At 50.4% G+C, this 27,233-nt stretch overlaps 1 protein-coding gene across 4 annotated transcripts in view; it reads left to right on the top strand.

The window, feature by feature from the left end:
- DIDO1 (death inducer-obliterator 1) overlaps positions 1–11,854 on the top strand; it is a 56,234-nt gene extending 44,380 nt beyond the window's left edge. For all 4 annotated transcript variants that reach the window (XM_023511950.1, XM_023511951.1, XM_003787858.3 and 1 more), the window contains exons 16-17: positions 273–468; positions 8,067–11,854. In XM_023511950.1, the coding sequence (XP_023367718.1) occupies positions 273–468; positions 8,067–11,209 (3,339 nt within the window). In that variant the 3' untranslated portion in view covers positions 11,210–11,854. The remainder of the gene's footprint in view (positions 1–272; positions 469–8,066) is intronic.
- Positions 11,855–27,233: the final 15,379 nt, after the last annotated feature.

Below are 27,233 nucleotides of genomic sequence, written 5' to 3'. Positions count from 1 at the left end.
TGTTGTTTGGCGGGTCCGGGCTGGGGATTCGAACCCACCACCTTAGGTGTACGTGGCTGGCGCCTTAGCCGATTGAGCTATAGGCGCCAAGCCCAGGGAAGGGTTTTAAATGGTTTCCTGCTGAAACCAAGATCTGAATTGGTCTGAGGCTTGAGCCTGTATTTTCTTTCCCACTTTAATAATAAAGTCAAAGTCAGTGAAAGCCCACTCCAGACTGCCCCTCTGAGGTCTCTGTCCTGAGCCTGGGTCACCCTCCCGTGCTTGTATTGCAGGAGCTGTGCCTGATCCGTTTTCACCCCGCCACGGAGGAGGAGGAGGTCGCCTACATCTCCCTTTACTCCTATTTTAGCAGTCGTGGCCGTTTTGGTGTCGTAGCTAATAACAACAGGCACGTCAAGGATCTCTACCTGATCCCACTAAGCGCCAAGGACCCCATTCCATCCAAACTCCTGCCCTTTGAGGGACCAGGTAAGCACCAACTTTGTGGGTGGTGATTAGGTACCCCAATGCCTGACACATCCCCTCCCTCATACACAGAGTCCTCTGAGTCTTCACAAGGCAGCTCTGCCATCTCCCCCAAACTACGACTTTTCCTAGAACAGAAATTAGGAGTACAGATAGAGTATGTTTAGCAGATGACATGTTACTAGAATTGCCCTTATTGGTAGCAGTTCATGGAGAGGGAAGAACTTGCAGCTTCCAAACAGCCTGGCCTGGCCTGATGGGAGGTCCTCATGCCCGGGAGCCCAATGTGTGCTGGAGAGGAGAGCAGAGACAAGACACTGGTTTTGGGGCCATATTCTTCACTCTAGGTGGAACTCTTGTTAACATTCAGCTCAGGACCAAGCAAATATCAATAAGTGAATTCTTTCCTTCTGAGGTCATTTTCTCTAACATGGATTAATTTCTAGAAGATATAGAAATTAATAGCAACATAGAAAAATGTTACTAGAAATAATTTTAAATCTACAGCTCAAATTGTAATATGTCCATTTGTCTACTTTATTTGCTCATTCCTTAGAAAGTACTGTGTTTAAGGATTATTTACAAACCAACCTGTTTGTCAAGGCTTGAGAGTGATCCCTGGGGGGCATGGTGTGCTAGTGGCCAGCTCTTTCTTAGCCCCTTAGAAAACGTTGATGACTTCAGTTAGGGAATTGGCATCAGATACATAAAAAGTGCCTCCTTGGCCGTGAAATCCTCAGCAGATTGGTATTATCTGAAAGCAGATGTGTGGACACTTGTCCCAGAGGTGGCAGCTGACACCCAAGACTCATAGGTGCTGCCCAGACCCTGCACCTCAGTGCTCTTTGTCCCCATCACCAGGCCTTGGTGAATATCATTGCCACAGCCCTGCGGGGCCCTCAGCACCCCATGCCCCACCTCCCAGGCTGGAGTCCTGCACCTAGACATGGCTCATGTCCACTGGTGCCCAGTAACACCAGGCATGGGCTCAGCTATGCCTACTTTTTGGAATTAAGGGCCCTAAAGGTATTATTGATACCAGTAATTTCAGGGTAGATATTTTCTGGCATGACACATTAACTATTTTAATGCCAAGTACGTTTTAAAAGCACAGTGCTTTAGTACGTCCGTCTTAAATGCTGCTTGGTGTAAAGAGATACAAGCCAGTGGGTGGCAAAAAGAACCTTGGTGGAGGTTCTTGGTGACAGCTTCATGAAGTCTTCTGGCCAGCCCCCACATGACCAGGGAGAGGACATGTCCAACTCTCCTGGAGGTGAAGACACAGATGCTGACTTCCCAGACCCTTGTGTGGAGCATCCGGTCAATCGTGAGTGAAAGCTTGTGTGTGGACACGTAACAGGGACACTGGCACCACGTGGCACCTTCCTCTTGGGGTACAAAGAGCACTTTTTATTTGTGGGGTATGAATTAGTAGATACTGAGCTGCCTTCTGTAGAAACATTAAAGCAGTATTTGCTCCCTTCTTGACCTCTTCCTGCCCTTTCCAAGTTGGCAGTGTCGGGTTGGGGGCAGGCCAGTGTGGGCTACAGCAGGGCCTTGGAACTCTCTACCATGCACAGGAAGGGAAGGAACCTCTGGAGGCAGTGAAAGGGTCAGCGGAGGTACCTGGGGCACAACCCAAAGCATAGAGAGAGGGAATAGGCCACACTGGTGCTGCCAGGAGGGTGCTGGGCCCAGGACAGAGGGGCTGGTGGAGGCCTCACCTTGCTGCTGAGTGCGATGAGCGCTGACCTGCCAGACTCAGCCCAGTGGCCAGCGGAGTGGATGTCACCCTGCCCACCACAGCATTTGCTAAGCCCACTGCCAACCTTGACACTGCCTGGCAAGGATACATAAAAGACCAACATAGACTTTGATCCACAATAAAGAACAAATGTGTCTTGAAAAGTAAAATGGGACAAAGGGTTTCAGAAACGTAGCAGTCAATGAAATTTTGCCCATACACTTAAAAAACATTTTTTTTAGCTTACAAACTTTAGTATAATATTCTTTCATTCTGCTGATATCATTGTTGACATTGGTATGCAGGTGTGATATTTTTCACAGCTACATGGTACATGCTAGTAAAACAGCCGCGGCCCCAAGCCAGGTTAGCAACCTGAGCTGCTCCACATGCTGATAGCTTAACTTGGTGCAGATGTGTAGGTGTGTGCCCTGGTGTCAAGTGTGTAGTTGTGTGTGTGTGTGAGAGAGACTAGGCACTGGAACCTTCCTCTATCTCAGCAGTCCTTGCCCTCCTGGAGTTAGTCTGTGCCCAGAAGCCTTCAGACAGCACTGGCCACATCTGAGGCTGGTCGCAGTGTCTTCTCAGCAGAGTCACTGCTTCGTGACCGTGTGTGGCACGCAGCTTGCACTCCAGGCACCAGTGCCCGAGCCCTCAGCACCCAGCAATGGTGATCCAGATCCCTGCCCAGCCTGAGGCAAGGATGTGGGGGCTAGGGTTTGTGGGCCCAGCTCCTGCCGGAGCCACACACTCAGTGTGAAGGGTGTTGCCCTTTGCTTCTCTGTACAGGGCACGAAGCTCCAGCCAGGTACCTGAGGGGTACCTGGCTTTCCCACCCAGAGGAGCCATGGTCTGCATCAGTGCTAGCTGTTGGGGGGTGGTAACCCTCGCACCTGTGCCTCAGTTTGTACTACTTACAAGGTCCTCACCTCCTGATATTAGGGATGGAGGAGAACTTGACCTGACACTCCTCCACTGTTGATGCTCAAGAAGTATGGAGGGCACTGGGGGTGCTGAGCTGTGACCTTGGGGGAAACTGAGTCAGCTGCCTCTGGGTCAGCTTGGGGTTCCTGTCTCAGGTGCACTACAGGGACCGGGCACATGGACCTGTTCCACAGAGCTCCTTGGGCCCCACGTGCAGCTCACAAACTGCCTTTCAGAGCATAATCAGAAAGTGCTCTCTGAGGACATCTTTGTCCTTATATGTTTTTGTTTTGTCTGTCAAAGTGCTGGGTTATCTTGTGTCACAAAGTGGCATTTTTAGTAGCTTAGTATTACTTAGAAGAACACTGGAATTCAGGGTCCCCTGATGCAGTTGACCAGCTTCCGTGCTCAGAGGTCAGGTGAGCTCTGCTCAGCTGCTCTGACAAAGTCTCCCCATGGGACTAGGGTCACAGGTCTCTGCACATATCAGGGTTCATAGGCTGGTCAGGCTGGAAGCTTATCTTGTGGGATTATGTATATGACCCTCCTAGGCCTGGACCTGAGGCCAAGGCACACCCCAGTGACCACAGAGGGCCCAACCTCAGGGACTTCGAAGTGAGTCGATAGGACCTAGAACCTCACCCTGCAGTGCTGTTGAAGCCTCAGTTTATGAAACATGGGTGTGCAGCCTGCTCCTCCTCTATAAAGAACAGGGGAGTAGTGCCCTTTTGAGCTGCTCTAACAGAAAGAGCCTTTTGCTCTGAATTTTTTTTACAGTGCAGAGCACTTTTGGGGGAGTGTTTGAATCCATAGTGTCTTTTTGTATTCACTTTTAACTGCTTGCTAAATTAGCTCAAAAATTCTGTGACTTGAAATTCTGCCAGGTAAGCATTTCTTTAGTTATTAAGTATGTGTGTATCAACAGCTTTGCACAGAAATTGTAATCAAAGTCAAATCTAGTATTGAATGGAATGTACCACTTTTTCCTCCTAAATCAATAAAAACATTTCATGGAAACTGGTCATTGTGTGTCTAACTTGTAACCATTTGGTAGCTCCTGGTCACTACTTAGGTCTGCCTCTGACTTCATGAGCCAATGTGAGGGACCTGGTGGTGCAGCCCAGCCCCAGAAGCCCACAGATAGCTGCTGAAGGTTAAGCACAGCAGGCATGCAGGCTTCACCATCCAGGGTGCCCCAGAAGTCCACAGGTAGCTGCTGAAGCTTAAGCACAGCGGGACACGCAGGCTGCACCATCCAGGGTGCTTCCTGGCACCCTGACCCCTGGAAGAAGACGGATAACACACCTCTTAGCTGGAATACAAGGACTGGGCCCTGCAGCTTTGTACAGGTCTCAGGTCCAAACTAGAAGAGGGCGGGGTCCAGAGAGGGTATGTGAGTGTGTGTGTATGTGTGTGTGTGTACACATGTGTGTTTAGCGGGCTGGGTAAAGTAGACTGGCCTGTCTGCCAAGTCTTTCTGGCCTAGTCGCACTTAAGGACTATTGCTTATTACCTTCCACAGAATTTCTTCCAGCGGCGCAAAAACTGTGTGTGGACAGATTCCAACCATAAATATATTTTCATTTTAAACAGTGAATAGTGAGGGTGTGCCAGATAGATTGAGGGTAAAGGGATCATTCTGGTAGATTTGGGGGTTATTTACTGAAAGGGGCATCCCGAAGTCTCCAGGTCAGGGTGCAGGGGGTACCCCCCATCCTTAGGAGCAGACTCTCTTCGGAACCTCAGCAGCCACGTTGCTAAGGAACTGGGCCTGGGTCTGATTCTGTTCTTGGCCTACGAAGCTGACTAGCACACACCTTTTCACATGCACTCCTCACCTTCGGTTCCCTGACTGCTCTTCCTGTATGTGTGGTCTGACTCTAACCACTGGGTCTGAGGCTAGACCCTTCCACTGTGAAAGGCTGACACAGACAGAGCTACAAAGGTGCTTTCATGCTCCCCGTATGCTGAAGAAAAGGATCCCCTCTGGTGCTCAGGGTGGAGGTGTCTGAGCTCCCTGTCCCACCCACATTGTTTAGTATCCCCTCCTTTAGCACTTTGGCCTTCACAGCAGCCTTTGGGGAGGTGAGTAAGGAAGCATCCTTGTGCTCAGTACTACTCCACTGGTGTCCGGGCTCTGCACTGCAGCTTCTTAGGACACACTCCACACCAGGGGCTGAGATGTTAGGTGTGTCTGGAAAGCATCCCTGGGAAACTGGCCTCACAGCCCCTGCCCTAGGAGAAGTCCACAGTTAAGGGGCTGGCTTGCCTCTTACAGCCATGCCAGCCTCAGGACAGTGTGGAGCACAGCTGGGCCCAGGGCACACCCCTTCATCTCAGGATCACGCCCAAGGTCCCAGTGCGTGAGTTCATTTTTTATTGTGTTGAGTATGTTAATATTCAGGTGTCCCACCTCACATACTCAGGCAACCACAACATGATCAGATGATAAAGTTTGTTTCAAAGCAGGGGTATCCATTTGGGGGCCAATTTAAATTTAAAATCTTGGGGAGGATTAGTGAGGAAAGTTAAGACTAACATGACTGGGTCTTCATTATATCACCAACGTGCAAATGAGACAGTCAAGAGCAGAAAGCATTTAGGACACGCACTGCTTGGTGCCCATCTCTACGTAGCTGTGGGTTTCAGAACCAGTGTAAGCATCAGTGAGTTAGTAATGGCCTCACCTGTGATGAGCCTGACAGCAAAGGGCAAAGATAAGGGATTCCTGCCAGGGCTGGGATGTATAAATTTGTAAGTAAGCGTGGTAGGCCATGAGAAGTTTTATGTCAGTTATACACCTCCCAAGACAGCCCTGTCTTCCTGAGTATAAATAACACGGTGATTTTTTCATCACATGAAGTTTATTGAACTGGTGCTTGGTTTATGCCACCATCTCTAATAGCCCTTCAGAAGCTGAGCGTCTCTCTTAGTGAACGGCATGTTCCTCTGTGTCACTTTGGCACTGGGCTGCCCATGCCTGAAGCCCTCCAGTGAGGCTCAGCAGGGAGGTGGACAGAGCTGCTGGCAGAACCCCAGTGCCTGTCAGCAAGTTCCACTGGCATTCAGCAGGTTCAGGGACCATTGTCAACACACATGCTAGGTCCAGAAAGGCCATACCCTTGTTGAATAAGCTACAGAGTATTCACAAAATAAATAGTGTTATGATGAGAATATTATACTCTTAATTCATGTTAATTTAAAAAGGATCTTGCTAGGTGGCCTTTAATATTTGCCTAGCAGAAGAATTTGGATGTGGTCTTCAGTGAGGCCTGACTGGGTTTTCATCCAGCGTCCCAGGCCCACCTTTCCTCTCTCTGATGTGCTGCCACCACCAGAAGGGTGGGTGTGAGGTGGTGCTAGGTCTGTGGAGCTGTCCGCTTATGAACAGGTACCTCTATGAGGTGAGATTGGCCCCCAGCCCTGAGACAAGGGCCCTGACCTCCTTAAAGAGGTTGGTGGCTGTGAGGCTAAATGGCCCCAACTCCATCTGCTAGGCCTGCTGTCCCCCCTTAAGGGGTACAGTGGGACACCCACTCACCCTTCAGTACTCAGACTGTCATAATTAATTTCTTGTTGGAATTTGGGAAGATTAACAACAAACATGTTTAGAACCACATAATGGTGTCCAAAGTCTGTTCTTCAGAGTGATTGGCAGGATCTTTAAAATCACAAAAAGGAGAATCTCAGTACTTGTTTTAACTGTAAGGAATAAAAATACGTAGTATAAATACCTGCTGTATACCACAGTAAAGTTAAATTTTCTGAAAACTGAACTTACACAGTTTGATTGCTCTTAAACGTCCTCACGCTATTAACGTGTGTCCTTTGCATGTCATTTTCCCCTAGATTACTTTTTTGTGACTTGGCTTTTTGTTCTTTAGTTATTCTTGATTTATTATGAGTGTGGGGTGGGGGTATCATTTCTGGAATATTTGCATTCCTGGTCTGAGTTCCCATAACTTAAAATGTTTGCAATAATCCTGTTTTTAAGAAATAGTTATTTTTTAAAACTGTCACAGTGTGCACGACAAAGCCCTCAGTGTGCCCCGCCTCCCCGCACTGCTTGCTCTTTGCCTTCATTTCCCAGCGCCTGGGCCTGGTGCTTCATTAAAGCACCGTGTCCTGGGGTCGTAAAGGCCTGAGAGTTAGTTTGTTATAAGTTAAGATTTCTTTCTAAACCTACAATGTCCATCTTAGCTGTTCCAGGCAGCATCATTTTTTTGCTATTTGTCATTCTGATACCTGAGACTGGTGAATTTACCTAGTGGTTGGTCCCTAATGGCACATTCAGTATTAGTATACTTAGCTTGATGTGTTTGTTGCAACTCACAAGTTTAAAATGGCTGTTAACCTTTCTGATAAGTAGCAAGAGTTAAATAGGAGTGTAGCTGAGATTTTGTCTTAAAAACATGTGGCACAAGGGTGGCGCCTGTGGCTCAAAGGAGTAGGGCGCTGGCCCCATATACAGGAGGTAGCGGGTTCAAACCCAGCCCCGGCCAAAAAAAAAAAAATGTGGCACAATAACTCCCTTGGCACCTTGGTTCAGCAGAGTGAGCAGTCTGCACACCGGCCTTCCCACCATCCCCTCAGCTATTGCTTCAGCATTACATACAATATTCTGAAAATATGTAACATTAATTCTGGTGATGGGGATGAATTTACTCATGACCTGGGTCCTGGGTTCTGCAGTTTGTGGCATGGGGTTAGCAGTTCCCTCTCGGATGGCTCTGTCAGGCCTGGGCAGGAGTGTCGGGGCTGGGCCCTTCCTGCTTTTGCCATCAGCGCCTCAGACACTTCATTTCATTTGCCTGAAGACAGTCTTTCTTCTGCCTGTTAAACATTTCCCATGAAATACTGTAATAAAATTCACCTCTGAAGGATGACAGCTGGATTTAAATTGTAAAATTTGCACAAATATTTTGTTTTTCAGGTCTTGAGTCACCACGGCCAAACATAATCCTTGGATTAGTAATCTGTCAAAAAGTGAAGCGTCCTTCAAATACTGGTGAGCTAGACAAGGTTGATGAGAAGCGGGCCCGGCTCCAGGAGGAAGTAGATGTTCCGGTCTGTCTGAAAACGCCTGCTGCCCCTCAGTCTGACAAGAAGCCCTCCAAGTACCAGCTCCACTCTGCAGACATGGCTGCCAGCTCCACACCACCAGGCTCTCCTCCACCTCCACCCCCTCCCCCAGAGCTGCCAGTATCAAAGGTGCCATCATCCTTCAAGCTGTCACCTGCATCCACAGCAGTCCCCACAGTGGCTTCTTCCATCATTTCATCTTCATCTACTGCAAAAACCGCTTCACCGCTGGAGCACATCCTGCAGACTCTCTTTGGAAAGAAGAAATCATTTGACCCCAATGCCAAAGAGTCCATGGGGTCCATGTCAGCTGCCCAACAGGACTCCAAAGGCAAGGTGGGCGATGGGGCCCCAGCACCTCCTCTGCTGGACCCGATTGTTCAGCAGTTTGGTCAGTTTCCACAAAGTAAGGCATTAGAGGATGAGGAGGACGACAGACCTTACGACCCCGAGGAGGAGTACAACCCAGAGGGCGCCTTCAATAGCCGGTTTGCCGAGCGGGGCCCGTGCCAGGATGTGCAGCAGGCTCCTGAGGCCACCGAGCGGGAGGAAGTAGCCTACGATCCTGAGGATGAAACAATTCTAGAAGAAGCCAAAGTGACTGTGGATGACCTGCCCAACAGAATGTGCGCAGATGTCAGAAGTAATCCAGCAGAGAGGCCTGGTGAGTGTGCGGCAGACACCTCAGCCCCATCCCTGGTGGAACAGCAGCGGATGCTGGAGGAGCTGAACAGGCAGATCGAGGAGCAGAAGCGGCAGCTGGAGGAGCAGGAGGAGGCACTGCGGCAGCAGAGGGCAGCTGTGGGGGTCTCCATGGCCCACTTCTCTGTGTCAGACGCACTCATGTCCCCACCACCCAAGTCAGCCCTTCCCAAGGCTGAGCTGTTCCAGCAGGAGCAGCAGACTGCAGACAGGTCAGCACAGCCCCCTGCAAGCCAGGCCGCTCAGGCCTCTGGCCAGAGAGACCCACGGCAGGCCAGGCGGATGGCCGCAGAGAGTGAGAGTGAGCTTCTCCCCAAGGCCCCGGCAGACAGCACACAGGGTGCCCTGCTGGGGAGAGAAGCATCTGGAGGTGCTGCCGTGGGCCAGGTGCTGGGGCCCGTGCAGGAAGAGGAAGTTCCTCCATGGGCCCCAGCTGGCAAGGCACCGCCTACACCTGACCAGGATCCTGAGGGTGAGCCCTCCAGCAGTCCCAGTCCCCGACCCATGGAGAGTGGCCTCCCTGCAGCGGCTGTTGAGGGCTCAGCCAGACCAGCCCGGAGGGTACTGCTGCCCACTCCTCCTAGCGCCTCCTTGCAGCCCAGCTGCCCTCTGCAGGGTGATGGGGGCAGGGACCCTTTCTCAAGTCCTGGGTTCACGTCTCAGGAAAATCCTCTTGGCTCCACCCAGTATGAGGACCCCAGAAACCCTCATTCTGCAGGAAAGAGTGATGGCCCCAACAGTGAGACCGAGGGAGATAGAGAGCCACAGGCCAGACCCAGCGAGGGGGCTGCCCTGTTCCCCCTGCCTGGACAGAAAGGGGCACCTCAGCCCCAGTGCCAGGGTCACCGTGAACCAGGGCCTCGAGCTTTCGGGATGTCAGGACTTCATGGCCCCCCTTTCCCAGGACCAAGAGGGCCAGTCTCTCCATTTTCAGAGGAGAACCTCATTCCCAATCCTGAGGGGCCACGAGGGCCTCCACCAGCCAGATTTGGAGCCCAGAAAGGGCCCCTCCCTTCCTTATTCTCAGGACAACATGGGCCACCCTATGGAGACAGTAGGGGCCCCTCACCCTCCTACCTGGGTGGACCAAGAGGGGTTGGACAGCCCCAATTTGAAGACCGTAAGGACCCCCGTGGGGAGAAAAGAGAATTCCAGGACACCCCATATAATGAGATGACTGGCCCCCCTGCCCAACTCGAAGGACCAGAACAAGCCCAATTTGTGGGAAACAGAGGGTCCGCACCTTTCCAGTTTGGTGGCCAGAGAAGGCCTCTGCTGTCTCAGCTTAAAGGGCCCCGAGGAGGCCCTTCTCCTGCTCAGTTTGGAGGTCAGAGAGGACCACCCCCAGGCCACTTTGTGGGGCCAAGAGGACCCCATCCCAGTCAGTTTGAGCCTGCCCGGGGCCCCCATCCCAATCAGTTTGAAGGGCCCAGAGGCCAAGCACCAAATTTCATGCCTGGTCCCAGGGGGATTCAGCCTCAACAGTTCGAAGAGCAAAGGGTAAACTCACCACCGAGATTTGCAAATCAGAGGGCACCAGCACCCCTGCCATTTGGTGGACCCAGGGGCTCTGCACCCTTTTCTGAAAAGAGCGAGCAACCCCCTCCTCGGTTCCATTTCCAAGGCCAGCCTTCCCAAGTACTGAAGCCAGCCCCCCGGCCCCTGCTGGAGCTCCCCAGCCACCCCCCGCAGCACAGGAAGGAGCGCTGGGATGATGCTGGCCCACCCTCAGGGGCATCGGGACAGGGCCCTGAGGCTGATGGACCATGGACGGCACCTGACTTCCGAGAGGGCAAGGGCCACGAGTTCAGAAACCAGGCCTTTGAGGCAAGGCCCAGGGAGCGGCTAGAAGCCGGACCCAAGGAAAAGGCCCTGGAGGAGCCCGAAGCCCGGCTGCCAGAGAGCCGCCTGGGCCCTGGCAGAGCGTTTGAGGACAGGAGGAGGGAGCGGGAGCGAGGCCACCACTGGAGCCGGGAGAGAGACTGGGACCGCAGCCGTGAGTGGGAGCGGCATCGGGAGAGGGACGCCAGCCGAGAGTGGGACCGCGGCCGGGAGAGGAGCACCAACAGGGACAAGGAGCGCGAGGGCCGGGACAGGGGCAGGAACAGGGACCGAGAGCGCGACCGCAGGCGTGACCGAGACAGGTCCCGGAGCCGTGAGCGGGACCGTGAGAGGGCCAGGGACAAGGACCGTGAGCCGCGGGGCCGAGAGCGCAAGGACCGGAGCAAGAGCAAAGAGAGCCCCAGGGACCAGAAGCCTGAGGCCACCCGGGCTGCAGATGCACAGACCTAGGGCCCTGCAGGGCCAGCAGCCGCCAGGAGCTCATGCAGACCTGCGTTACCCTGGCAAAGACCCTTTTAAAAGCCACGTTCATAAAATGTATTGACAAATAGATTTTGAGATAGCTATGAACATAGATTTGGGATAGAATATTCTGGACTTAAGAAGTTACTGTAATTTTTGTGCAAATGGTTTCATACAGGATTTCACCTTTACAATTCTGATACTTTTAAAAACTAGAAACTCTTACTGTTTCCATTTAAAGTTATAAAAATGGGAAAATGTCTACAAAAGCATATTGCTTTTTCAGATTATAAAGTTATCTTTTCCAATAACTTGACCATTACAAATTTTAAGGGAATCTCACTGGCCTTAGAGCCGTAGCTTTACTGGCATCTCTGATTTCATCTCCAAAGGCTGTTGTCACAGGTCTTTGCCCTCTGGCTGAGGCTGCAGTCTGGGACTGAACAGGTCCCTGCCCCAGCTGTGGGAGGGCAGGACTGACCACTTGTATCTGGAATGTTAAGAAACAGAAGACTTACAAGTGGGTCTTTATTTTGTCATGAGGAAGTTTGAATTACAAATTTCAACCAGGACACAAAAACACATTTCTTAGTTTTGCATAGTTTTTATGTATCACCTTATAAATTTTTTTCAGAAACATAATTAAAAGCAACATCTGTCATAATAGAAATTGTTGCATTTAAATAACAATATATTGGAAAATGTTTAAATTTTACCAGCCTAAAGAAAATGAACCAATTAGGTGTACTTTTAAAGGGTGGTGGGGTGGGATTTCTTTGATCTGAGCAATCAGGAAGGTTTTGTTTGTGGAATTTTCCCACCTGAGCAGTCATCCCTGGATCCCAGGGAGCTGCACTCAGCCCCAAACTGCTGGACTTGTCAGGTGATAGGTTTTAAAATTTGTCATTGTAAATGGAACAATATTTGTGTGACGTCTGAGATGGAAAAGTTTGATTTTAGTTCAAGAACTACAAACAAAATAGCTTTTCACTGTGAAATACAATATACTGCTTCCTGTCATGTATTTTTCAAGTACTTAAACAGCATGACATAGAAAAAATCTGGCTAATTTATTTGACTGTACAAATACATTTTGATAATTTTTTTATATTTTCATAAACTTTTACAGATGTAAAATTAGAGAATTTCATTTGTTCTTTGGAGTCTATTATTCCATTGTACATCACTACAGATTTTTCACTTTATAGCACAAATTTTTAAGTTAAGAAAACATCGAGAACCTATCAATTTGGGATGTTTGGTATTTTAAACCAAGTGTCAGTAGGTTAAATTACATTAAAATAGGTGTCGTTCCAACATCTAATATGATGTGAAGGTTTTTTTTACATAGAAAGCAAATTTTTCTAATTTAAATACACAAATGTAAAAATCAGTGTGTTCTTTAGGTTTACTTGATAGAAATTTCTGTAAATTGTATTTTATATTGCAGAGTATTATATCACTGTACATTAAAACATGAAACTTCATAGGTTTTGTTACTTGAAGTAGAATAAACATCTACAGAAAGTTTTTGTCTTGTGTGTCTTCAGCCTCTTTTTTAACGCCAAGAATCCTGGGGTTGGACATAAGAGGCCTTGACCGACAGGCATCCTGCTGCAGCTGTGCTCCATGGGCAGAGTGGCTTTGAACCATCAGGGCCCACGTCCTGCTGCTTACTAAGCAGCCCTGTTGGCGGCAGGGCCTCCTGGCCATTCACCCACAGCTCTGCCTGCTAGTGCTTGGTGGGTCTGAGCATCAGGAGTGATGGGTGCAGGGAGGGGCCTCTGCTAGGCAGCTGGTGGGAAGCAGGCAGAACTGGTGGCCCAACCCAGAAAGTTCAGGCTGAGGGACAGCTGCTCAGTGCCTGTGCACAGAATTCATTGGGCAACTTTAGACTAGAACTCGGCTTCTGAACGAGCACTTGTGCCCACACCCCAACTCTCTGTCTCTGCTCCCAGCTCAGAGTGGACACAGATGGGCAGAGAGTGGGGTGGAACAAGCCAGGACTCTGACCACCTGGTTCCCCAGCCAAGCTCACCATGCGGTGAGAGGGGTACTTTTTTGTGTGTGTGTGTGCAGTATTTGGCCAGGGATGGTTTTGAACACGCCACCTCTGGCACATGGGGCTGGCGCCCTACTCCTTTGAGCCACAGGTGCTTGCCTTTTATTTTTTTAGAGACAGAGTCTCACTTTGTCACGCTCAGTAGAGTGCTATGGCATCACAGCTCATAGCAAGCTCCAGCTCTTGGGCTTAGGCGATTCTCTTGCCTCAGCCTCCCAAGTAGCTGGGACTACAGGCACCTGCCAGAACACCCAGCTATTTGTTGCAGTTTAGCCAGGGTTAGGTTTGAACCCGCCACCCTCAGTATACGGGGCCGGCACCCTACTCACTGAGCCACAGGTGCCACCCTGGGATGGCTACTTCTCAAGGAACCCACCTGGGCACCAGCCCAGGCCAAGCAGCGCCACCCCCAACCAGCCACTGTCATAGCCATATAAATCACCTCTGAGACAGCCTGGCACCTCCAGCCGACCAGCCCACACAGGGAGGCAGGTCTGCAGTGCCCTCCCTGTGGCTGCTGCTCAGCAGACAACCCCGTGTCCATCCCGCGGCACAGAAGCTACAGAGTGCCTGGCACAGCGCCTGTCTCCAAACTGTGTGAGCCTTTTTTTTAAGCCCACAGATTATTGTTAGTTTCCCCAAAATGTCTAGAAAATGTCTCATTTTAAAGTCCTTGATCCTTTGTGCCTCGGATGTTCATTCTTTTGCCCCAAGTCACCACCATAACGGTCCAGCAGTCTCAGGTGGCTCTACAGCAGTCTAGCCGCTGTCCACAACCTGGTCCACCCCCGACTTTCCTCTGGGTCGGAAAATGTGGCTCCAGCCATGTCTTCCCCATAAGTCAGGGAAAGGCCATGGGCCAAGAGCATGGGGCCTGCAGAGGCAACAACCAAGGAGAGTGGAGAGAGCCACTTCACTAAAAAACACAGCAGGCACCCCACCTTCCCCTGCCCACCTAGGCCTCCATGAGTCCAGCGACAAGCACCATGGTCATGCCTATGGAGATGACTGTACTCTAGAGAGCCCGGCTAGAAGTGGAGACAAGAAAAGGCTGTGTGGTACATGGCCAGACAGTGGCCAGACAGTGGCCAGACATGGCAGGGCCCCTTACCTGCTCCCTCTGGGGCTCTGAACATAGAAAGGAAGGCAAGCCATCCATGATCCCACACCCAGCAATAGTTACTGTTAACATTTTGGTATATTTTCTTTAATCTTTTTCCCTTTCTGCATCGAATTTTTTTTTAACAAAATTAGGATTATACACATCCTTGTGGGGTTTTTTCCTACTTATATAGCATTATCCTGAGTAATTCCCAAAGGCATCAAGGATTCATCAAAAGCATTTACATTTTTCACATTGTTCAAAAGGCCAGTAGCTACTACTTTTAGATTTGTGTTCCATAAATGTTCATGGTGGAGAACATGGGAAAAGAAAGACATACACAAGGAACCCCCAGCAGCCCACAGCTATCAGACAGCCACTGCAGGAATGCCCAGGCCTCATCTGGGCACACACTGCTGTGGGTAGGGGCGCATCAAGGAACCCCCAGCAGCCCACAGCTATCAGACAGCCACTGCAAGAATGCCCAGGCCTCATCTGGGCACACACTGCTGTGGGTAGGGGCGCATCATGAAGGGAATGCGTAGGTGCAGAAAGTGGACAACCTGACCAACAGGGACTCGAGCAAAAAGAGGGTTTGTGTGTGCACATCCCATAAGCAGTGTGGGCCACCTGGCAGTGGTGTGAGTCTTGATGTTATCAGGGGTCCAGGCTCCTCCTGACTTCTGGCTTGCCCCACGCTCAGCTGCACCTTTGTCCTCATGGTTGCAGAAAGGCTGCCTGCAGACATCACATCACTGTCCTGGGAAGAAGCCAGACAGAGAGTCGAGGCCCACCAGGGCCTGCCTGCTGCATCTATGCCCCTCTTAAAGTTCCAGCCCATCTGTGGCCAGGCATGTGAGTTGCTTGAGCACACTGTCCCCATGCAGACAGGGTCTGTGAGTAAAAAAGAATCCTGACCGCAACAGTGTGTGGTCAAAAACTGCCTATCAAAAAACTGACAATAACTGGCTCAGCACCCATAGCTCAGCAGTTAGGGCACCAGCCACATACACTGAGGCAATTGGGTTCAAACCCGGCGTAGAGCAGCTAAACAACAATGACAACTGCAACAAAAAATAGCTGGGCATTGTGGTGGGTGCCTGTAGTCCCAGCTACTCAGGAGGCTGAGGCAAGAGAATCACTTAAGCCCAAGAGTTAGAGGTTGCTGTGAGCTGTGACACCACAGCACTCTACTGAGGGCGACACAGTAAGACTCTGTTTCAAAAAAAAAAAACAAAACTGACAACACCAAGAGCTGATGGAGACACAGAGCAACTGGAACACTCATAGGCTACTGGTAGAAGAGAAAGATGGTACCCCTGATTTTTTAAAGTTGGCAGTTTCTCATCACGTGGTGTTAAATTACCACACAGGCCAGAAACCCACCCTAGATATTAGCCTAGAGTCTGCGTGGCCAGTGAGGACGAAGTCACCACCAGAGGGTAAAATTGGTTCAGGAGTGGGGATGAGGGTGGGACTGTCTAGGGCCCCACACTGACAGGTGAACAAGAGGCCACAGCACTGAAGCATATTGGCGGCTAGACAGGTGGGGGTGAGCGCAGAGTAAAATAATTGGACAGAGGCTGTAACAGTAGTCTTATACCTAAAGATCTCAAGGTGCTCCCTTGAGGTTCAGGACGAAGGTTCACACGAAGGCCTGTAAGTGTTCACAGCGATTCACAGCCAAACCAGGAGACGGCCTACACATCCCTGTTGAGCTAACTCACACATGGAGCCAGCTGGAAGAAGCCAGGCTTCAGAGGCATCTGTGGGCTGGTGGGCAGCACCTGACAGCAGCACCATGGTTTAGGGGCTGGAGCTGTCCTATGCCTCACTCAGTGCTGGTAATGTGACTCTTATGTGTGTTACAAGACGTAGACCTCTGTCCTGAGAGGGGGTTGCCCTGCATGTGAATTAGATCTCAGCAAACCAGATCTAGGGGAGGAGGCTGGCCAGGGGTCAGCAGCTAGCAGAGGCGAGTCCCATCCCTACATGCATACACACATGCACATACACACGTGTCCACACTTACACATCCCACACACATAACAAGTGCATACCAAGCACCAAACACAGGTGTGCACGTGAATTAGGAAGAAAAAGAAGGAAGTTCACCTCCACGAGGTGACCCACTGTCAGCCTCATGACCTTCCTGGAAGAAGGATGACCTTCCCTCTGCAGTGACAGCCTCTGTGTCTTCACAAGCAATGAAAGCACAATGTTGTGCAATCACACAACAATAAAGGAAAATGGGCGTTTTGGGCACAAAAGTGAAGGGAAGGCCTGGGGGGGGTGTGTGTGTGCTGAGATGGGTAACCGAGTGCACCCTCGCTCCTGGGCCTGCCCCAAGACCTGCCAGGCCAGGGGCCTTGTTGGGCCGGGTCTGACGTCTTGGCTTTGTCTGAATCTGGGCCTCAGCTCCTGGTCACCCCCTGCCCATCACAGAGACTTGACCTCTTGCTTCTGAGAGCTCAGACCCACTTTCATTTGCTTAGAAGTCACAAGCAGTTGCCTAAAGTTTTTCTTTGCTTTGTCTTTCCTGTGCGTGTCTAAATATGATGACTCCATACTTTAGTGGCTGAGAAACTCTTGGGCAGAAAGAAACTCACTGTTACCTTGTTCAATATCCCACTTCTTGGTCCTATTAATCCATTAAATATTTCTTTCTTTCTTTCTTTTTTTTTTTTTTTAAGACAGAGCCTCAAGCTATCCCCCTGGGTAGAGTGCCGTGGCATTACAGCTCACAGCAACCTCCAACTCTTGGGCTCACGCAAGTCTCCTGCCTCAGCCTCCCAAGTAGCTGGGACCACAGGCACCCGCCACAACGCCCAGCTATTTTTTTTTTTTTTTGGTTGCAGCCGTCATTGTTGTTTGGCGGGCCCAGGCTAGATTTGAACCTGCCACCTTAGGTGTATGTGGCTGGCGCCTTAGCCACTTGAGCCACAGGCGCCGAGCCAAATATTTATTTAAATATTTAAACACTTCATATCAAACACTCAAACATTAAATTAAAAAAAAAATTGGGAGGGTAGCGCCTGTGGGTTAAAGGAGTAAGGCGCTGGCCCATAAGCCTGAGGTGGTGGGTTCAAACCAGCCCCAACCAAAAACTGCAAAACAAATTTTTTTAAATAAAAAAATAAATTGGAGATAGGGTCTTGCTCTCTTGCTCAGCGTGCTGTGGCATCATCACAGCTCACTGCAGCTCCTGGATCCTGGATCCTCCTGCCTTCCAGCCTCCACCCCCAGCCTCCCCTGCATGGTCAGAACCTGCTTGGCCAGGGCAGTCATGTCTTCTTGTCCTGTTGATTCACTGGCATAAAGATGCCCAAGGCTAGGTGGGGCCTTTGCTCGAGATTCTGTGTCCTTCCCCGGAGCTAAGCCAGTGGAGGGCTAGTATGAACCCACATCCACCCTGATTCCAAGCCCGAGAATCCCAGCTTCTGGAGCAGCGGAGACTGTACTCTCTGTCCAGTCCAAGTCCTGCAGGCTGCTGGCTTAAGCACTGGCCCTGTCCTCAAAAAGATGTTGCCAACCCCCCACTCTGACCATGAAACGAGTCTCTAAAAGGCGGCAAACTTGGGGATGGCTGGGATGGTAGGGAAGGCAGGGATCCACTGCGTCCTACCCACTTAGCTCAGAAGCCATGCCCCAGGGGCACCAAGACAGCAGGTGAGGTGTTTTTCATCCCACGGTGCGGCAGGCTCAATGCTAGTCTTTACTCCAGGCATAGCTATAGCTGGCTGGGTTAGCTCTGGCCAGTGGAAGCCTGAGCGGCCAAGTCCAGCCACAACCCCTCTCCCACTGCCAGGGCTGCTTTGTCCAAAAGCCCACTGAACAGGGATGGCTGGCTAGAGAAAGGGCTGGGGGCAAGCATAGAGCGGGTCGCCCTTCCCACCCGGCCATTCGCACGCTCCCCTGCCGAGGCATCTCTGTGAGGCATGTACATGGGCACGCTCATCCGTGCGCTCTCTGTCCAGTCCAAGGCCCGTCCACATATCTCCCCAGCTGTCTAGCCCAATGCTGCTCTAACGCCTAACCACTAATACAGCTGAGGATCACTGTGGATACCACCACTACACCTCTCTCTGGGCAGGATGGACCACCCAGCACAGCCTGACCCTCTGCCCGTGGGTCTCCCTTCCTTTCTTTCCTTCAGGCAACTCGGGCTGTGGGGCTGCAGCTCTTCTCCCCACCCCCCCACCCCCGGTGTGGTGCCAGCACATTGCAGGAACCACCAGTAGCCAGCCAGGAGGTTTTCTCCCCAGTCTGCCGTCACAGGGGACTCCCTGAGCTCATGGGCATGAGAGGAGGGGTTGAGTGGTGGGGCAGGGCCACTTCTCATGCAGGTCACTTTTGCTTCAGGGCCCCTGGCTGAAGTCTGTGTCTTCCACTTCCCTTTGACAACCAAGAGTTTTTGTGCACATCACACTATGTGACTTGGTGGGTCTGACCACTCTCAGCTGAGAGCACATGGTAACTTGGTGGCCACTGGCTGGGCAGTCAGGCCAAAAGCTGTTTCTCAATAGATGAGTAGGTATCTGCAGAGGATGTCATGGATTTGTCCCCACATCACTGTGATCAAGCCTGCAAACAGCATTTCTATCTGCTACTAACTCTTCAGGCACCCTGGGCTCTGGCTGTGTGGCTGGTGGGGCAGAGCTGTGTAAACAGGCTCTGAGCCTTCCCTGCCTGGGGACTGTTCAAAACCAGCAGCTCCTGGGTCACAGAGCAAATATACCAAAGGGTGCTTGAGGAGAGGTATGTTGGCTGCAGACTCCAGCTTGCACCTCTTTCCTAGAGGCAGAGTAGGCATACACAGCAACTTGTGCAGCTTGGAGGTGACCCCTCAGCACACCTCACACTCCAAGTGGCCAGAGCCTGCACTTGTGGGGCATTATTCCCATCCTATGGCATGCGGTATGTTGACTGACAGCTGTTGCTACTCTGGCTTGCCAGGTCCAATCAGCAAAATATCATCCACACAGCAGGCTGGTCTCCTGTGGTGCAGAAAGGCTGTGAGGGTTGCGGACCAGGGTGTGACCTGTCCTGGGCACTGGCGCTGCCCTGATCAAGGGCAGTAAATGGGCTTGCTGGCCTTGCTGGCAAGAAAGCAGCTACTTCTGCGGGTAAGAGGGACCAGTGAGAGGCACAGAGAAAGCAGTTTGCCAGATCAACTACCCACACCAGATCCCAGCAAAGAAGCCACAGCTAGAGCAGCTGCTGCAGTTAGAGTGACCTGACTCAGTTTCTGACAATCCACAGTCCTCCTCCAAGACTTGTCTGCTGTCTGCAGGAACCAAAGGAGCCAGCAGACCAGGACCAGGTAAGAAGCTGGTTACTCCCTTACGGTAGCCACACCCACCTTTGGGGAGCAGGTACCGCCTGGGCCTCCAGAGCTCCACCCTCCCCACTGAATTCAGGGTCCCATGTGGTGGCTATACCTCTCACTGTAGTTCTTGGCCTGCAGAAGGCACAACTGCAGACCTCTTCAAGGATGCCAGGTGTTTCCTAGTGAATTCACTTCTCACAACTTCACTGAAAGGGGTGACCTGCAGCCTCCGGGGACACTGAGCTGGTCTCATATGAATCCACTCCAGCACTCTCCCAAGCTTTGGGTACTGGACCCTCCAGTCTGTGGTGCAAGTTCTGGGTTCAACCTCATTGAGGCCCTCTGCAGCCCGCAGGTTAGCTGACTACTGTGGCCTGGCCACCCACACTGACACACTGCACTCAGGGCTTCATCTGAGCCCTCTCTGAGGTTCCCAGTTTTATGTTCCTCCCATCCAGGTGCTACACCCTCAAGACCCATCCCCACAGGAACTCTCCAGGTTTCGGGGACACAAGGTGGCCACATCACGCAGTTGCTTTGGTGTATACAGAGCCTCCCTAGGGTCACGCTTTAGTCCTCACCCTTTGGGGTTGGAACTCGAGGCTGGAAGCAACAGGGATGATTGATGAGTTTTGGGAGACTGGCAGCATCTCACTTAGGTCCTTCAGGCAAAGGGCTGTACCCCCGTGGCTGGAAGGGAAGAGCTGCTGAGCTTTTAAAGAAGCCTGGTAGGATCTAGGGGCTCACTGCCCTCGGGTCATCGGGATCTGCCCATCTGTCCTCATCCTAACTCAGGCTCCCATTCCTGCCCAACTTCTCTTAACTTCCACAAAAGAGACACTGTGAGGTTGAAAATTCAATTTAGATAAGGCTTTGGGTTTGGTTTTCAGAACACTTAGGGCCTAAGGAAAAATGCAGGTTCCTGGCACATAAGAGACACTGGTGCTGGCCTGGGGCACTCAGCAAAGTTGTCACAAAGTAGACCAGGTGGGGACCAAGATAACTACCATACCGGGAAGAGTATCCAGCACTTTCCTGCCCTGAAACAGCTGGTTCAGCGAGCCCTGAGTGCTTCAGGGCTGCTCAGTGTCCTGCAGTGCCCTCAAGCTAGTTGAAATGCTAAGATCCCCACCGAATGGACAGTTACGATGCCATGGACACAGTGCGGGTTGAGTGACAGCATGTGATGGTGGTGCTGTGTGTGTGATGTGTTTCACTGTGAACAAGCAAAAAGAACGTGAGACTTTCACTCACTGGGGAGGGTTTATGGCGAGCACAGGGTGGGCAGCTGCAGGTTGCCTGCAAGAAGCTCTTTTGGAAGGTGCTTCTGTGTCAGGCTAGTGCAGACGCCCTGGTGAGTGACTGCCAACAAACTCACCTGGCTCATCAAGCTGGTCTCCAGGTTCTCTCTCAGCCCGGGGGCAGTTTTTCTATACTGTTGGCCTAGAGCAGATAAGGATTTCTTTCAAGGCTGTTAGAGAAGCCTTCAGGTTCCTTATTCAGACCCTGAATCAGGAATTTAAAGCATTGAGCCATTATTTTCTTTTCCTAGGTTTCCAGGACACTTTAGAAGCACCACCCAATCCATTACCTTCTGTATTTTATGAGAATATTCTATGGCAGCAAATACTTGGTCACCTAGATCTTACCTTCTATAGACATGGGATTATAGTTTCCCAGGACAGGGATTACCAGTGCCTCTTAACCAAGGGAAACAAAGTCATTACTGCTTTTACTACATGAGTTGAATCCAATCAAAGATCTAACTCCACAATTTAGAGAAATTGTTCTTAAAATTCTGTCTCTCTGGACTTACATTTTCAGTGTTGAATTCTGATCAGTGAGGGTTCAACCAGAGAAGCAGAACCTCCGGGAGATTGCAGGAATAGAGAGTGTTTACTTCCTATGGGACTGAGCCTCACGCAGTTCTGGGAGCAGATCGAAGGTCTCTGAGTAGTTGTCATCTTTGTGCCAGATGCAGAAGCTTGACGTCTTTAGGGCAGGCAGAGGGACAGGTAACAGGCATGAAGTGGTGCCAAGCAAGTACTGGCTGGAGCCTGTGGGCAGGGTCCTCTCCACCTCTGACCTTGTGATGCAAGAGAAGCTGGCCTCACCAAGAGAAGCTGGCCTCACATCATGGAACTGAAAAGCCAACTGGGTCAGGAGCCCAGACTGCTGTAGGGAGAGTCCAAGCAAGCTGGACCAGCATGTACCCCTGCCCACCTGATCTGCTTGATGTAGTCTGAACGTTTGTGCCCCTCCAAAAGTCACATTGAAATCTAATCACCATTGTGGTGCTTTTAGAAGGTTGCTGTGTCATGGGGGCTCCACCTTCATAAATGGGTTAGCGTCCTTAGAAGAGGCTTGTGGGAGCCTGTTTATACTTTCTACTATGTGAGGGTGCCGCAAGAAGCACCATCCATGAGGAACAGGATGGTGTCCTGATCCTGATGACACCTGATGAAGAAGAGGTGTGCACCAGACACCTAACATGATATGGCCTTGACCTTGGAATTCCCAGCTTCCAGAACTGGGAGCAAAATTTTTCTGTTGTTTTTAAATTATCTAATCTATTTTGTTATAGCAGCCCAAATGCACTAAGAAATTGCTGAATTTTTATTAAAATTTAATACATCAATTTCCGGGTAAAACAGACCTTTTAACACTATCAAACCTTCCAATCTATGAACATGGTATATGTCTACATTTATACATTTAAAAAAATACCTCTCAACAATATTTTGTGCTATCAAATTTATTCCTAAGTACTTCATATTTTTTAATACCAGGGTAAACAGCATCTTTTAAAAATTAAATTTCTTTTTTTTTGAGACAGAGTCCCAATCTGTCACACTGGGTAGAGTGCTGTAGCATCATAGCTCACAGCAACCTCCAACTCTTGGGCTCAAGCAATTCTCTTGCCTCAGCTTCCTGAGTAGCTGGGACTACAGGCACCTGCCACAATGCCCAACTATTTTTAGAGATTCAAACTTCTGAGCTCAAGCAATCCACCTGCCTTGGCCTCCCAGAGTGCGAGGTTTATAGGCATGAGCCACTGCATCGGGCCCCCAAAATTAAATTTCTGATTGTTTTATAAAAAAACAATTGAATTTAAAATTTCTAAATTTTGAAATAATTATGGGTTGACAGGAAATTGCAAAAATCACACAGAGAGGTCCCATGTACCTCTTACTCAGTTTCCCCAATGATTGCATTTTACATAACTATAGTACAATATTAAAAGTGGGAGTAGACATGGTGCAATGGGTCCAGTTCTGTGCCATTTGTCACACGTATAAATCCACATCACCACTAAAACCAAGACACAGAGCTGTTCTGGACACACAGAGTGCCTCAGGATGCTCCTTTAGGGTCTCAACCCTCTCTCCACTCTCACCATCCCTACCCTGGCAGTGCCCAATCTGTTATCCATCTTTAGGATTTTATTATATCACAATACTGTTACATAAATGAAATTATACTGTATTCATTTCCTAGGGCTGCCATAACAAAATACCACAGACTGGGTAAAAAACAGAATTGTATTTTCCCACAGTTCTGGAGGCTGGAAGTCCAGGATTGAGGGGTCAGCAGAGTTGGTCTCTCCCGAAGTTGCTCTCTCCATTGCAGATGGCCACTCTCCACCAGGTGCTGTACATTCCTGCTGCCACGTCTCTTCTGACACAGTCACAGGTCTTACTGGTCAGGGCCTATCCTCATGGCTTCATTTTAACTTAATCACCTCTGTGAAGGCCCTATCTCTAAACAGTCATATTCCACATATGAGGTGCTGGGGACTGGGGTACCAATATATTAATTGTAGGGTCAAGTTCAGCCCCTTACATGACTGTATGGGATCTTTTGAGATTGTTTTGCACTCAGCATAATGCCCTTGACATCCATCCATGCTGTGGGTATCAATCCTTCTATTGCCAAGTCCAAGGAGGTACCACACAGCCTGTTTAACCATTCTTTTTTTTTTGAGACAGAGCCTCAAGCTGTCCCCCTGGGTAGAGTGCCATGGCATAGCTCACAGCAACCTCCAACTCCTGGGCTCAAGTGAGTCTCCTGTCTCTGCCTCCCAAGTTGCTGGACCACAGGTGCCTGCCACAATGCCTGGCTATTTTTTTTTCGGTTGCAGCCATCATTGTTGTTTGGCGGGCCTGAGCTGGATTCGAACCCGCCACCTTAGGTGTATGTGGCTGGCACCTTAGCCACTTGAGCCACAGGTGCCGAGCCTGTTTAACCATTCTTTCCAGAGATATTTTGGTTGTTTCAAGTTTGGGGCCATTATAAGTAAAGCTGCTATGAACATTCATGCATAGGTTTGTATAGATGTAAATTCAGTTCTTTGGGATAAATACCCCATGACTTCTGGGTCAAATGACAAGAACATGTGGTCACTGGGAATCAGGTTCAGAGTACGAAAAGGTATATTTAGTATTCTGTTACCCAGGACAGCCAGATCATTCTTGTTTCACATTTGAGTAAGAGAGGTTTCAAAACTGCTACTTTCAAGAACTCCACCCAAAACAAGAAACAAAGACATATTATAGTTTTATTTCTAATTTTTATTTCTAATAAATGAAAAGCCAAATTAAGTATGATCATTATTTTATTTTCTCTTTAAGCAGAGCCAGCATCAGTGGAGGGCTTCTCAGATACATAGGAGTCTGGGTCCCACCTCAGGCCTGATACTAATAAATTAAAATCTGCTTTTCAACAAGATCCCTAGGTTATTCTGTGCATATTATGGCCTGTGTTGGTGTTATACTTAGAATCTTCTCACTCAAAGATTGTAATAGTATCATTTTATATAATGAGTGATTTTATAATTTTGGTTATTTTTTTCTTTAACATTTTTTTTTTTGGTTATTAAATTTTTGTATTTCCATTGTCAACCTAAAAGGGCCAGAAGAGGCTGGGCAAATGTAGCTTCTACCTATAATCCTAGGACTCTGGGAGGCCAAGGCAAGAGGTTTGTTTGAGGCCAGGAGTCTAAGAACAGTCTGAGCAAGAAGGAGACCCCCATCTCAAAAAACAAAACTTAGCTGAGCATGGTAGAACACACCTGTAGACCCAGTTACTTGGGAGGCTGAGGCAGGAGGGTCACTTGAGCTCAGGAATTGGAGGCTACTGTGAGCTGCGATGATGCCACTGCACTTCAGCCATCATGAAAAGGATTGTGACTGAGGACATGCATGTGCCTATGTTATGCCACAAGTGCACCTGAAGAAAGGGGAAGGGGAAGCTTTTACTGGCAAAAGGAGAAGTTTACACCAGTTGCTTGGAAACAGTTTGTTAGTTCCACAGGATGGAAGACAGAGCATTGGTGGAGATGTCATTACTGGGTAGGTGTTCTTTTGAGAGCATCTTAACAGAATTGATGACAGCCTAAAAAAGGAATTTCTTGCAGGCTAGTTTAGATAGTCCTTATCCAACACATGCATCAACTCTCCCTCCCTCTTCATGCTTTCCTGGCTTCAGTTTTTGTCTCACAAAAGTGATTTCACCCAGGTGTAACTTTCACACAATAATCTGGAACTTATTTTTATGTTAGGTGTGAAAAAAAGAGCTCTTAAATTTTTTTCCAAGGGGTTAACCAGCTGCCCTGATATCCTTTATTGAATAGTATATCATTTCTCCACTGGGGATCTATTAAGTGGGGGTGGGGGGAAGCAAATTATAAAGACATGTGTATAGTATGATCGTATGATCTTGTATTTGTTCAAAGAAAAGAGACGGCAAAAGAAATAGGCACTCCAAAGATACTGTCCACCACATCAGAGAAAGATTAAGAGCCTGCTTAGAAGACTATGCCCTCAGCCACAGGCTTTGAATGTCCCTAAATGTCCCAATTCCTACACAGAAAACAGACAAGGGAGGCTGAGAGTGGTGGCTCATGCCTTTAATCCCAGCACTGTGGGAAGTCGAGGTAGGTGGATTGCTTGAGCTCAGGAGTTCAAGACCTGCCTGAGCAAGAGAGAGACTCCATCTGTACTAAAATAGAAAAACTAGCCAAGAGTAGTGGTAGGTACCTGTAGTCCCAGCTACTAGGGAGGCTGAGGCATGAGGATCACTGGAGCCCAGGAGTTTGAGGTCACTGTAAGTTATGATGCCTAGACACTGTAGCCTGGGTGACAGAGTGGACAAAAACGCTGCCCCACCAAAAAAAGAAAAGAAAAGAAAACAGACACCGCCGATTGAGAAGGGGAAGGGGGCGAGAGGCGGGTACAGTAATTATTTTGAGTGTGCAAAAATAACTGTTCCAAGACAACACATACCATGACACCCTGGAGCAGGCAAACTTCTCTAGACAAAAGAAAGGTGTAGCTGCTGGGCTGGGCAGAGGAGGAGGAAAAGGGTGACTGGTAATGGGGCGGAGGTCTTTATCCACAGCCATGCAAATATTCTCACAGGACGAGGGGAGTGGTGGTGAAGGAGGGGAAGGGGGATAGGGGTGGGAGGGGGGAGATAAGAGGATACTCCATGTGTCGTCGGGCCGTACAGTACACTCAACCCAGTGGACCGATGGTCTGTGCACCACAGCTTGGAGGCTGCCACGGTACAGGGGATGCACTTCGGCCTAGGCACCGGGCACCACTGTTGTCGCGTGGGGACACGTGCTTGCTCCCGACCGAGACCGCGCGACAGCAAATGTAGGCGGGCAGCGGGCGTGGCCAATCGTCGGGGGCGTGGCCTGGAAGCGAGGTGTGCGAAAGGTGAAGGCCTAGCCTGGCATCGGAGCTTGGATACACACGGTGGGGGAGTAATCTAAACTGAGGCGTGGTCCGGCCCTGGGAGCAAGGCCGGCAGCAGGGACGTAGTCAAGCGGTGGGGCGTGGACGCGGAAAGAGGTGTGGCCTGAAGGAGGGGGCGTGGTCGGTAAATAAGGCATGGTTGGACTATGGGGGCATAGCCGGCTACGGGGGCATGCCGGGAACAGGAGTGGGGCTGGGATGGGGGAGTCACTGGACGCCGCGGAGGAATAAGATCAGGAAATGGTCCGTGGGGACCGGGACGTGGGGGCGTGGCCCCCCGGAGGCGTGGCCTGGAGGTGGGAAAGTGCGGACCGGGTGGGGAGTGTTGGAGAGGGGGCGTGTAGTGAGGGCATTGTCAGACGCTGGGGCGTGGCCTGGAGGGAGGGGAGCAGTACGAAGGGAGGAAACTAGGCGAATAGCGGGGCCAGGAGGTGGGGCAAGGTCGGGCATCAGGGAGTGGCCTAGCGGTGGGAGGAGCGGGGGAACACGATAAGGGGCGTGGTCGGGCGTCAGAGGCGTGGCCTGAACGGGGCGGTGCGAGGAGGGTTGCTACGGGGCGTGGGCGTGGTCACAAGGGGGCGCGGTCCGGCGTCGGGGCGCAGACGGGGCGTGGCCTGAGCGAAGACGTGGGCGGGAAGTGGGGCTCGGCGGGACAACAGGGTCGGGTCCTCAGCTCACGAGGCTGCCAGCGGGGGCGGGGCGAGGCCGGGCGGGAGGGCGGTTGGGCCGGAGGTGGGCCCGGCGGCGGCGGGTAACGG

Source organism: Otolemur garnettii, unplaced genomic scaffold, assembly GCF_000181295.1.
Source record: "Otolemur garnettii isolate 467f Iridium unplaced genomic scaffold, OtoGar3 scaffold00023, whole genome shotgun sequence".
NCBI lineage: Eukaryota > Metazoa > Chordata > Mammalia > Primates > Galagidae > Otolemur > Otolemur garnettii.
The sequence above is the reverse complement of the archived record's forward strand: the minus strand, read 5'-3'. Positions and strand labels throughout refer to the sequence as shown.